This window comes from Tachypleus tridentatus, chromosome 6 (assembly GCF_004210375.1).
Source record: "Tachypleus tridentatus isolate NWPU-2018 chromosome 6, ASM421037v1, whole genome shotgun sequence".
Taxonomy (NCBI): domain Eukaryota; kingdom Metazoa; phylum Arthropoda; class Merostomata; order Xiphosura; family Limulidae; genus Tachypleus; species Tachypleus tridentatus.
The window spans coordinates 112,612,836-112,626,952 of NC_134830.1; the positions used below are offsets into that span (position 1 = coordinate 112,612,836).

The 14,117-nt window shown below is 30.5% G+C and overlaps 1 protein-coding gene across 9 annotated transcripts in view; it reads right to left on the bottom strand.

Moving 5' to 3' along the window:
• Dhc98D (Dynein heavy chain at 89D) overlaps positions 1-14,117 on the bottom strand; it is a 157,299-nt gene that overhangs the window by 131,295 nt on the left and 11,887 nt on the right. For 8 of the 9 annotated variants that reach the window (XR_013029508.1, XR_013029509.1, XR_013029510.1 and 5 more), the window contains exons 8-15: positions 13,816-14,022; positions 10,852-11,034; positions 8,774-8,890; positions 6,961-7,209; positions 2,879-3,055; positions 2,023-2,221; positions 535-662; positions 2-88 (exon numbers count right to left, since the gene is read on the bottom strand). Coding sequence is in view for 6 of the 9 variants with exons in the window: in XM_076507016.1 (XP_076363131.1) it covers positions 2-88; positions 535-662; positions 2,023-2,221; positions 2,879-3,055; positions 6,961-7,209; positions 8,774-8,890; positions 10,852-11,034; positions 13,816-14,022 (1,347 nt within the window). In the remaining 3 variants the exon portion in view is untranslated. Of the gene's footprint in view, position 1; positions 89-534; positions 663-2,022; positions 2,222-2,878; positions 3,056-4,022; positions 4,161-6,960; positions 7,210-8,773; positions 8,891-10,851; positions 11,035-13,815; positions 14,023-14,117 lie in introns of those variants that run through there. The other variant, XM_076507020.1, reaches the window with a different exon arrangement.

Genomic DNA, 14,117 nt, shown 5'->3' on the forward strand with positions numbered 1-14,117 from the left:
CCTCAGCATCTTCTAACATTGTCAAAACATCTTTGTACTTTTTCAACATGATTTCCAGGCTATTGACATATTTACAGTATTTTTCTTCCTGTAATGCACAATGACTACGTGTACTTGAGTTAGGGAACAATACACAAAACAATATTGATAAAGAATAATGAAAAAGAAATTGTTTATTTTGAACATTCTCACATGCAGAGCTATGAAAGACAATTGGGGGGGAGTGAAAAATGTGATTAGCTTGCTCACTGTTCAAAAATTTCCCTCAAGAATCTGTAAACATGTTTTATTAATGACATTTTTAAGTACAACATATCACGTTTAAGTAAGTTTCCAAATGTGTAGTGATGGACAATTATTTCTTTGATTAAATTTAAGTCATAAAGTTATGAACTTATTAGTATTGACTATTACTAAATAACTCATAACACTCTTTATGTTATCTAAAAATAATAATTTTGTACTTCTCAATATAGGAATCTCAGTTCAAACCAAGTTCTTTTTTATATTATTAATTCACTGTTTTTTTTTTACCTGTAAAGCTACATTTCTGGTTAGTTCAGGTATAGAAAATCCAAGCAGCTCCAGATGCTTGGCTTCACTGATGATCTCTTTCATATCTTGGGGGAAGTACACTTGGTAACTCAAAATCTTCCTCAGATCTTAGAAACAATTAGTTATATTAATGAATTCATTATACAAATAACCTTTTCTTTTAGTATATATCTTTATATATATATAATTTGTCCAAAAACAACAACTTAAATCACATTAGGCTTGTGAATACATCTGTAGTGATCATATCATTTGTCTTAAAGCAACAGTGATTGAATACATATACAATCAAAGCAAGCATGTTATACATATAAAAACAATGTGTTTTGATGAATTACTGTTTGAGCATTTACACATTAGATTTATGGAGAAGTGAAAACATTTTATTTCACAAATAAAGGGCACTCGAGCACTAGATTCAAGCTTTGACAAAACAAGCGAGTGGGTTTTAACATGTTCTATAATATTATGTAAATGATGCTACAAGGTACATTCAAAAATGACATGATACCTTGCATCTTAGTACCATGAAAGCCAAGAAAAGTCTTGAAGAGAAGTTAAAGAACAATTTATCATGGGATATGGCAATCATGACAACGTATGTATGGAAAGGAACTGTATCCATTCAAAGTGCTCAAAGAGAACCTCTTCTATAAGCTATGTTTAGAAGTCAATAACACAACCAAGGATTATGTCAATAATAGTGAAAATACTGTAACATGTGCTGATAAAAACAGCATGTTAGAATGCCTGCCACAAAATATTACTGAATTGAACTGCACATTAAAGATGACTCAAATTATTATTATTGGTTGGAAGATATTCAGAAATTCTGAAACAAGCACATGAGAAATCAAACATAATTAGTTTCAGAATGATCCCTATAGATCGCTCATATGGAACAGTCTTTCTATTCTAAACCACAAAATTTACTCACCTACCTGGTTTACTGAAGTATTTAAACTGGTTCATGAAATTATGTAATATTTAACCAAGACTTTCCTTTAAATCATATCCTTTTAAACTGTAAATGAGATGTGAACAAATCAAGATTGAATATTTCCATTATCATCTGTCTAGTGGATACATTAAATCATGATATATATGTATTTGAATATGTGGAAATCAAGAAAAATATCAAAAACTCTCAAATTTTATTACTTACCACAAAAGCTTTTAAACACAAACATGTACAATAAGCTTTTTAATAGAGAAATCACAACATCAAATCTCAGTATCATAGTACTTAAAAAAATGTAACCATCATAACATGCACTTTTATGGTTATTTCTATTTTAATTTGTAATAGCATACTATAAGGTTTCCAATGTAAAATACTATATTTTGAAAGAATTTTGAAAAGATTTACACCTTAGATTGTGGTGGTTACATTGTAAGTCAAGTAAGCATAGTAGTGTAGACATCAGAGACACACAACAAAAATATATAAAATTAAATTAATATCACCTTGGTTATGAGTTCTTTGTCCCACACTTGGAATGACTGCATCACCAGACTGCTGATGGTCAAGCATGCCATCTTCCAGAAGTAGGTTTCTTTGTAAAAGTGTCCGAAGAACAGATTCAGTGTGCAGTTTCCACTTCTCAAACTTCTGCTCCTCATATTGTCTCATGCACTTGGCTAAACTCAAATATTTTGATTTTGCCTGTTCCGATAAATACAAGAAGACTGTTTATTTATTTTGATGACTCTTTGAAGCCATTTAACATAATTAAGAGTTTTTCTGGTATTTCACAAGGTAAGGAATTTCTTCATCTCCATCACTTTAAGATAAAGTACGTCTGGGAGTGGAACACGTAGTATAAAATCTTTTAAAAATACTTACTCCATTAATACATATTCCTCAAACTGTTTTTTCTTTTTCTACAGTATAATATTTTAGTATATAATAAATAAAAATTAAATATTCTTTCACTGTACAACCTTAATCTGACTCAAGGCACAAAATGAAAATGCACTCTATAATAACAGTTTTCTGAATACAGAATTATGCTCTATGCTAAAGATACTTCAACACTATCACCAATGAAGATTAGTACCATTTAAATAAATTGCCAAAATTATGAAGAATGTTAGTTTATAAAATGAAGTAAAATGTTTAATCAATTTTTAAAATATTCATGTTTTGTATACTAATCCATACAAGTCTCTATATGTACAAAATATTATTTCAGGGACTACACTTTGTTTATAAAGGTTTGGTCACTATAAGAAAGTATTCCATGTTATTTTGCACTTGCTACAGACTTAGAGTAATTCTACTTGTGACATTCCTCCTTAATTTAATCTCCAGCTGACTCACCTTTCCACCAAGTTCTGTGTTCATCATGGTTTCTTCCTTGTAAAACTTTACCATGGGCTGTTTGACAGTCTGAAACAAAGTGCGCTCCCACAGGATAGCAGCTGATACAGGAGGGGTGTTTTTATAAGAAGGTGGATTACTTTTGTCTGATTCAAACACTGCTTCTACATTTAATAGCTGAAACAAAGATGGATTTTGTTTCAATGAAGCAGATGACAAAATGCAAACAATTATCATGGTATTATTTCATCAGATCAGTAGTAATGTAAAAGTTTGGTATGTACATTAGTATCTTTTCTCAATTTCATGAGCATAAACATACTAAGAATTAGAACAACATTTGGCAACTGTCAACTTTATGTATCCAAATTGTGTGTTTTTCAGAAGCTTAGCGAGTATAAAACTGGGAGGTTATATAAAATGAGGTAAGCTCAATTGCTCCTCTATTTAAATGTTAATTTCTTAGATGACATGACACAAAGACTTATTTCTATGTTGTGATATATTTGTTTTAAGATACATAAGAATGACACAAACAATATATGATTTATCATTTAGCACTTCTTTTCTTCTCTTATTAAAATTAAAAAATATCTTGTTGAGGCTTCTGGAAACCCACATTTAAACCAAGAATGTCTGTTGTTTTCTGAACAAATTTTAGGTAGGAAAAAAATACAAAACTTATTCGCACCTCATTATAAAATCCTACCAAGTTATTTTAAAGAAAAGACTAAAATGCATACAAAAAAAAACCAACACCCATGAAAAATTCTGCAATATACAGTTCTAAATAATAGTACAGAGTGGACAAATTATATAGTTTTAATAATAGTACAAGGTGGAAAACATACTTCATGTCATGTGATCTTCCAGGCAGTTGTTTACTGAAAGGAAAGGGAGTAAAAAATGTGCACCACTTTTTTAAATTGTATCTTCACTGATAATAAAATAAATGTGCTGTAATGTTAATTTTATCAACCATCTAAGCAGACAGGTAACCTGCCAATTTCCCCTACATTCAGTGGAAATGCTTCTACTTTGAGTTTCAAATAAGTTAAAGTCAATATACTGCTTTACAACAAGACTCTCAAAAGGTCACAGAGTGCTGCAATTAGACAGCCTAGCCCACACACGCTTGACTCACAATGACTAACATGATCAAATGTGAATAAAAGTAAAGGTGCGAAGATTTCTCCCAAGTAATACTGGTAGATTTCCCTGCCTCGTCAGACAAAATTTCATAATCGTACAGTCCTGAATAAGTATTGTAAAGGATGGAAGAGCATCTGAAAATAAATAATCGTAAATGTACACTTACTCAGAACTCTATAGTACATCTTATCACAGCTTAGTTGAGTACAGAATATGATGAAACTTTGTAGAATGGATGGCAACTGCCTGTTATGGAGACACAAATGTAGAAGACAACATTTCGAACAACGTTAAGGTCTTAAGGTCCATTCTAGTAAAAAAAAACAGCGACCTACCAAAGAAAATCTAAAAAATGTCATCTATGAAATTCTGTGTTTCTGCAATGATACATAGATTGGAGAAACAGGAAGAAAACTCGTGACAAGAATCAAAAACATAAAGATAGTACAAGACTCATTAAAACACAAAATTCAGCCACTGCAGATCAAGTTATGCAGCCTGGACACAGAATAAACTGGGAGAAAACTAGAATCATCAACACAGACAAATTTTGGAAGACAAGAAAAATCAAAGAATAATTTTATATTAACAATATTAAACCTTTATTAAACAGAGATTCCAGATCAGAAGTGAGTAACCTGTGGCTGCCCTTGATTGAATCTACAGGAAATCTCTCCTCCAATCAGAAACAGTGATAATCCAATGAATCATAACATACTCTCTACAATCCACCAGGACATTATAAAGGATCAACAACACCTACACACACACACACACACTGACCTGAAGCAAAAGATGGAAGACTTTCAAAACGTTGTCTTCTACACTTGTGTCTCCACAACAGGCAGTTGCTGTCTATCCTACAAAGTTTCAACATGAATACTCTGCCTAAACAATCTATCAAATTATTGCAGAATATGTTGTTTTAAATATTTTGTGTGTGTTTATGTGTGCACATACACTGGTGTTCAAAAGTTAAAGAAAAAACTGTTGTTTGAGCTCTAATTATTGAAAGGACAACAGAGATAAATGGACTGTAATTAACAAAAGTTAAATATTGTGAAAAGTTACAGATAACCTTTGTAGAACTTACAAACATCATAATTATGAACCATACAAAAAGGGTTCAGCTTTGCTCTCCTTACTTTATTCATTGTTTGCTGTCAGATTATCTAGTGGAGCTTCATTCTCAGAAATTTCAAAAAGGCACCATCTGGATGATAGCCTGAGGTGAAAATCAATAGAATAGATGAGCAAGGTTAGGAAGAGATGATAAGAAGGCTATATATTTTCCAGATGCATGGTATCCAGGCTCTAGAGACAACATGAGGAGAGATGTCACCAAGAAATGTGTTCAAGTCCATCCTAGAGACACAACATATCAAGATAGCTGTTTTCTGGCTCAAACTGCTAGATGTGATAGAGCTCCTATCACTGGCTAATTTCCACAAGAGCTATATGCAGCTACAAGAATATCTATATTGGGAAAGACTACAGCCATAAGACTTCATAAGATTAGTCTTTACACCAAACTTCAAGACATTTATGTCCTGCTAACATCCTTCTAGAGATGGGCCTGTTTATCCTGATGTTACCAATACCTGAAACAGGATTAAGAAAACTGATACATATCTATTTTCATGAATGAGTCAGATTCTGCCTGGAGACTGAACTAGGACCAAAACTGATCCACAAGGATCAGGAAATTCAATATCATGGAAGAGGATCTTTAGAGAAATGTTGTTATCCTGGTCCAGGCAAGCATCATAATAAATGGCTTCACAAAGTTCCATATCTTTGAAGTAAGGCTCTTTACTGATCTGAGATACAGAGATGTGATTCTCCAGCAGCATTTTGTTTTTTTCAGAGCTGTAACTGTCATAATTTCATTTTGATAGATTATAATACACCGAAACAGGGCTCAGCTGGTGAATAAATAGCATGAAATTAAAGTATGGTCTTACCAACAAGATCACTATACCTGAGTGCAAGAGGTGCTCTACAGAAACAAGCTTCCAGTGAAGAATAACTTCTAAGAGCCTAGTTGGATGTGCCCTTGTACAAGAGTGGATAACCTTGTGAGTTAAATGTAGTGAAGTGTGTTTTGTTGTATGAGATTATCACATCCTTTTTAATATGTTGTTTGCTACTTTACTTCATTGTTTGTTTTGTGAGATTCTTTGTTTAATGTTCACGTCTAACTATAAAGAGACCCAATAATTTTTCTTTCTATATGTATTCATAGATCATATAAATGTCTACCTCCACCTTGATTTAAACGACATTCTTTTTTGGAGTTTTCATGAAATTTGTTCCTTAACTTTGAACAACAGTATATATATATGTGTAGGTAAATCCCAAAGTTAACAGGATATATGATTTATTATTAACAATTAAAAAAAAAACACCCTTATCCAAGAATAATTTCTAATACAGTAAACTAGAATTTTTTATTCTATTTCATTTGTAACAAAATGTAATCACATACAGTAAAACTAATCATCATTTTTGGACAGCAAATAATACATAAATATTCTTAGATTCCTATGAAACTATTATTTCCATTTTATTATAAATTCATAGAAAGCATGAGTAGCAACTTGCGTAATTAATAAGAGTTTTCATGTAAGTCTGTTATACTGCTACAAGTTTGGTAATTTAAATTTGTATTTTTACTTAATCATGATATATTTATAAAATGTCTGGTATGATACTATTTTAAACCTTAATGACAGTTTATGCAATATGTTGGATAAACAATTCAGTCAGTGACCTCTAAAATCTAGACACAGTTATTTTTAATTCAGAAATAGCTGACTAGTACACTGAGTACTAGGCCATGTCTGACCCCCTGAAAATGTCAATGAACTCATTTCAATAACATCAAGTTTTAGAACAAATGAAAATAAATACTAATATAACATACATACCTCCTTAATATACTGATTCAGAATGTCAGTGAATTTATTCATCAACAGTTCATTAATAGCAGTCCGAGAATGTATATGTTTAAAGTTCTGCAACATTGAAAATGCACTCTCTGCTGATCGAAGTGAATGAAAAGATTCATTAATAAACCTAATGGCTTCTTCCTCTATTAGCTGAACCTCCTTATTAAACCAATCTTTGAAAGTGTTCCAGGAAGAGGTATGGCGAATCAAGAAGATATCAAAATCCACCTTATAATAAGAAATAATAATTTCAACTTTTAGTCACTTCTAGTGTGCCCATAGTTGATATAAATTTCATGTAGCTTATTAACAGCTAACATACATCTTAGCTCTGTTAACAGCTGAACTACATCACAGTCAGCTATGTTAATGAAATGCTACATCTTAATTAGCTTTATCAACAGAAGGCTCACATTTTTGTTACTGTTAATATAATAAGGTAGGTAATATAATTTTCAGTTTCCCTCTGAAATTATGAACATTCACTTACAGTCATTAAGAAAAAAAAAAAAGAGATAAATGTATAAACTTATCTATAGTCTTAACATAAGGAAGAGAAAAATAATTATGCATAAAATAAGTAATTATGAAGTAAAATAACATTACAATTTATATCCATGTGAAATATGTAAAGTCAAACTGTCAACTGAGAAGTTAGTACTGACTTTTAATCCAACCTGCAAAAAGTAAATAGTTAAAGTACTGTAATTTGTAAGAAAGGAATTAAGTTAATCTTGTCTAACACAAGTAGTAAAGAGTAAATATAGTCAGCCCTTGCCATTTACAAAGGATGGTTTCTTTAGTAAGAGAGATAACAGAAACAGAGGAAGTAGGAGGGTCTACACAGAAACATTATGGTTGAACAAAGACTGAGAAGACGTGGGATACTGTGGTGCATGGTATACGAGCACAGGAAGCACAATGCAGCACAGCATAAGCCTCTTACTAGTTTTGAAGATGAACTAGTATTTCAGATGTATTGAGAATACTCACAATCATGAATGGTAAAACTGTGATTGGCACTAGGTAAATGTAGCTAAACTAATCTCATCTGTAGAAAAGAAAGTCAACCTTTCCTAACAAAAGAAGTAAGTATGATCATTTTCAGTTTCCACAAAGGAAGTACCAAAACAATTTTATTTACACATAGGAAGGAAGTAAATCAATCTCATCTAACAAAGGAAGTAGGTATGAAAATTTCCAATATGAAAATATTAAATCTAAAGTAATCTCATCTGTAAAGAAGGAAGTAATTCAATCTCACAGATATGATCACTTCCAGCCTCTACAAAAGAAATGTTTAAAACAAGATTATTTATACAATGGAAGGACATAAACTGATCTCAACTAACAAAGGAAGTAAGCAATCATAGCAGTCTGTTGTGAGCTGTTTAACCTTCACACAACTGGTATACAACTTTTAATTGTAAAATGCACACCTGCATATGAAATGTTTAATTTACTTCAACAGTTCTTTACTCATAAAAGTTTCAGAATTGATGTTTGATAAAAAATTGTTCTAACTTTATATCTGCAGTGCTATGAGGAGTTTTGCCTGTAAACAATTTATTGATTTTTCAGAAAAAGTTTACACTCATAATTACTTAAATTATTCACTGTATCATTCATTCACATAAACATATTAATGTTAACTTCTCACAGAAAGTATTAATGTAAACTTTTAAGTATAACAAGTAAAATTTCATTAATTTGTTACATTTTATATTGAAAAATATGATACATACGTGCCTAATTTAAATACTATCATACAGATATGGCTCAAAATTCTTACATTTTCAATGGGCTTTATCAAACCACAAACCCGGTCCAGAACATCATCTATTTTCTTAGGGTCTCCAGTGACAGCTTTCAGTTCAGGTCCAAAGATGGCATAAAATTCTTGAAGAACCTAGAAAGTAAGTGACTATGGATAATTTCCATCTACTTTTTTAACCAAATGTGATGCTCAAAATGAAATATTATTTTTGAGGCTATCTATAGATAAAATATGAAACCTAGAGCTTAGTATGAGACTCAATTTGTTTTTAAAACCACTCTCTGAATTTTTAGAATTATTTTCTTGTGCTCATTTAACATTTTAGTTTTCAAGTGCATATTTTAAAATAAGTAAATAAATATAAATTTTAAACATACACACATAACTGGTTTATTTGTACTTGTTCAGTGAATTTCACTAATTTGTCTATCATAAAACCAACTGAAAATTCTAACATATTAAGAAATTTCCTAATAATCTACAAACACATATCATATTTCAATGATCTATTTACAACAATAAGGAAACACTATGAATGAATCAGTTGTAAAAAGTAGCAAACATATCAACCTCTTAAAAGAATGGTAAAGTTATGGTTCTGAATTTCAATTCTGGTCTTGTTTCAGAATTATAACTCTAATTATAATTTAAAAGATTATGCCTTCCTTTATATTACATTCAACTCTGTCATGTTTGGAATGGTGCACCATGCTGAGGGCAAAACTGTGCTAATGAATTAAAAACTTGTTACTGTTCTTCTACACATTAAAAAACAAAAAACCTGATTAATTTTACAATTTTTCAATTTAATTTTATGCATAAAATTATTTCAGAATTGCTTTGTTTGTTGTAATGCACAAAGCTACATGATGGTCCATTTGCACTGTGTGCAACAAGGGTATTTAAAGGTGATTTTTAGCATTATAAATCTACAGACTTACCACTAAACCACTGGAAAGGTTAAAAAATTGTAAATTTCGATTTGAGACACATTTTAGTGAGTTCTGAATGTTTATTGGTGTTTGTGATTTTTCTGGTTTTTTTTACTCAGCATGATTGGTTATTTATAGTCCTTTAAAAGGAAACTCGAAATAGTTTTGAACAAAATAATGTTAATTTGACCACGTAACTTCATAACAAATACAGTTTTATTACTTTTAACCAATTAATGATTCTCAAAATCAGCTGTTTTGGTGTGATATAAATGTTTATGTCACAGTTTTAAAAAGTCATAAGTTAGAAATCTAAACATGCTTAGTGGAAAGTCACGCAGAGATATGAATAAAGCTAAAAAAGCTTAGTGTGATGATATCTTGCTAGTAAGAAGGATATTTGTGAACAACTTCCACTATTATTACAGTACTGAAAGAAATGTTTTTCATGGAACAAGATGAGACAGGTTAGTTAAACCATTAGGAACTCAGCTGTATTAAATTTTGTTTCATCTATAAGGTAACTGTGTTAGGTATCATTGGCCTAAGTGCCTGTTGAATATGGTAAATAAAATTAAAGAAAAATATTTTTGTATGAACATGAAAATAGTTTAAAGCTTACTATATATTTTAAATGAAACTTCATGTTAAACAATTTTTTAAAAAGTTGGCTCCTTCATAATTTTGATGTAGTAACAAAATATTTATTTAAGTATTAACCCTTAAACAGCAGGAATGTTACAGATAGCAGCATCAATTGATGATGGTTGCCATTTAAGGGTTAAAGGATGCAAATACCAACAAATATCGTATAAAATATAAGGTATTTTATTTGAAGAAATTGTAGTTGTCCTTAGAATGTTCTTTTCAAGCTTTAAATTTCTTCATTCAGTAGCCTTTCTTTATATATGCAAAAAGTCAATGCACCTGAGTGTGTAAGAGTTACGACATCCTGTACATTTTATTTACTGTGATCACATGTGCACAAAAATGTTGCACACAAGTTGGTCACATTGATTGGTGATTACATAAATTTTTATTTTTATTGCAGGTATTTAACATACAGAAAGATGCAACAATTATATTGAATTGTAGTCATTATAGTCTACACATATTATTTTCTTTATTATAGTGCAGTTTTATTTCATACACTTTACATACTTGGGCCATACTGTTAAGATCTCGACAGATGGAAGCCATATAATCAGTCTTTTCAAACAGCCTTTTTCGATCAAATTCCCACCTGGTAGTTCGTCCAGACTGTTCTATCTTGGCACGTACTTTCAGGTAGATGGACTTCCAAGACTCCAGCAATAAAGCTGTTTCTTCAGTTATCTTTTTTACCTATTTCAAAAATTAACAAATTATATATGTGCTTTAAAAAATATGCTATACCCTAAATTGATGTAAACAAGAACTTATGCATGTTCATTAGTAAATACTAAATGATATGTGCACACTCACATACAAAAAACTAATTGAAATTACATTTAAAACTGAGTTTTAAAAGAAAATATTTTATAAATGTAGGTAAATGCCTCAAAAGTAATGAACCTGTAATTTCAGCTGCATTACATGTAAGTGAGGAAATATTAATTAATGATTCAAAATGTTACACTGCATTAAGAAAATATTTCATGAACCTGTAATACTAAAATAATGCATTTTGTGCATCATGTTTTTGAACTGAAGTTTATGTATGAAGAGGAAATAACCTCATCTAAATGCAGGCATTATGCAACCCAAACTCTATATGTATAATAATATTCTACAGTACTGTGCAAAAACTGTACTATACTTTCATTTAGCATGTATATTTCACACCTATAATATTTTAAAATCTCTCCGAGTTCTAATTTGGAACTTGTTATTTCTGTTTGAGCTCATGTGCTAAATTCAGTCTTGGTATTACCTCCTGTGGCAGATGTGGTCAAAGATGGTATCTATCATGCCATGGCATAAGTATATTGTATCTTACTTTACCTTGGATATAAAGGGCTCTTTTGTGATTGACAAAAGACAGATATCTTTACATTCAAGTGTCAGTTTCTAATTTGTCAGTTGCAAAGAAAATGCACTCTATGAACACAGTTTTTGACAGGTTCTTTGCAGCCTGCAAGAAAAGAAGACTAAAACTTGAGAATCAAGCATCAATAGTGAACTGCATCTTTGATTTACTCTATTCTTTCACTGCTCTTGATACCAACTGCATGTGTTTATCCAAACCACTTAGTAATCAGTGAAAGTTAGTTGTTTTTTTCATTTAAATAAATTTTGTTATTTTTACTTTTATTTTATTCTACTTCATGATGCAACAGCCATTTTTACTGAGTGGTCAGGTTTTTATTTTTACTTCATCTTTTTCAGTGAATAAAATTTATTTTTATTTCAAACCTTCACTACACTGCCTTCTTGTACTTTTTGATCCACTTGTGACAAATCCTTCCATATATTAAATCCTCAAACCTCTAGTTTTTACAGAGATCAGGTAATTAAGCCTAGGTTTATCTTTGTATTATCACACTACACTGAGGTGGTTCTACCTTCAACCAATGAAGGGTTATACACTACATAATGAAAAAATCCAACAATCAATTTTCATCTGTAACTCAGTTATAAGTTTTAACTTTTCATTAATATATAAATTTATGGTATCTACTGTGCTTTTATTATGATTAAATTAATATAAGAGGATCAATACATACTGCTAGCTAGATAAAATTAACCTCCATAATAGGTAATATCCTATTATACCTATTGGAAACCTAAACAGTAATGGAAAAGATTATTACACAAAATTTTACTTGTACACTAGTACAATAACTATTATAGAAGAAAAGTACCTATATCAGTGAAGGCTCTCCTCAAACAGACCTTGTTAACATGTTCAAATTTAGACTGAATTTAAAGCTAAATATCTGTTAAAAAGCTGGACAGAGATGCCACTATACACAACAATTACTGAAATTACAAAAATAAAAATGATAAACAAAATGAGTATCTTGAATTAACTAGTGATATTTTAAAACAGTTGGTATTACACCATGTTTAAAATATAAAACAACCTCAAGATACATAACACTAAAAAGTAATGACTGGCATGCTTGGTTAAAAACAGCAATGTACCATGATGGAATCAATTTGAAGCTTATCAGGCAGGTGGCAGCATTGCCTATGTTGGGATGGCTCAGACTGTTCATCAAAATGGTATTTTATATATCTCTTCAATAGATTATTAGAACTTTACAATACTACACAGTTTTTTTTTAAAACAACATTTGTGTAATGACTGAGTCACAACTTCTAGGAATATCATAGCAAAAGATCTGAATTTCTTGTTCTCCTTTCTTCTATTTCTTTTTTATTGCATGACTACATAAAAGCCAAAACAATAGTGTCAAACAGCAAACAGTTTTGCTGAGGTAACATAATTTCAAATGGAGTTTCTGTTTTAATAAGTATTATTAACTAGTAATAAATAAATATATATATATATATATATATATATATATATATAAGTTGAGTATAAACAATGTTGCTATTATCCCTTGAAATTAATATTTCTTACAGAAAGTTGGTGTTCATATAAGTACAAGGTGAGACAGGAATTACAAGCCAATAACAGATCAACAATAAATATTACAGTTAGAAACTCATTGTATTTAGAACTTGGTTATAAATACCACCTTCCTATGTCTGTTGAAACACTGAATTAAAATACAAATAAAGAAACTTTCTAAAAATGAAAGTAAATGTAGGAATGGTTAACATTGATCCTTCAAAAATAATGTAAACGAGATAGTAGGGATAGCACTTGCATCATCCCTACATAGACAAGATTTGACATATATAACATATATATAATTTATTCTATTTCCCTTAACATTCTACTACTCTGTGCCCGTGCTATTACATAGGAATGGTACACATTATCATCCCTACTATCTTATTAGTATTGTTTTTGAAGGATTAATATTAACCATCACTGAATTTACTTCCTTTCTTGAAAAGTTTTTCTTTACTTGTACATTTTTGTATTAATAATACTTTAAAAAATACAATTAAAAATTCCATTACTGACAGTGAGAAACAGAATGTTTCTACATACACTAACTGAAATCATACCTCCAGGGGGTGTTCTTGAAACAAAACCCTTACGTTAACCACATTGTATACTTTGTCACACAGACACAAGGAGATCCTTTCCATCAGAGGCACCATTCTTTCATCAGTATTAAAATGTTTAGAGAGCATCCATACCATCTTCAAGGCATTTATTAAGTTTGGAATACCTTCATGTGCTGATGCAAGGCTAACTTTTGGATTTAAAATCTAAAGCATTAAAGAAACATGATATACCATTTCTTTTATACATTTAAAACAAATTAACTTTATTTATAAAATTCGACTAGAGAATTTATCAAAAA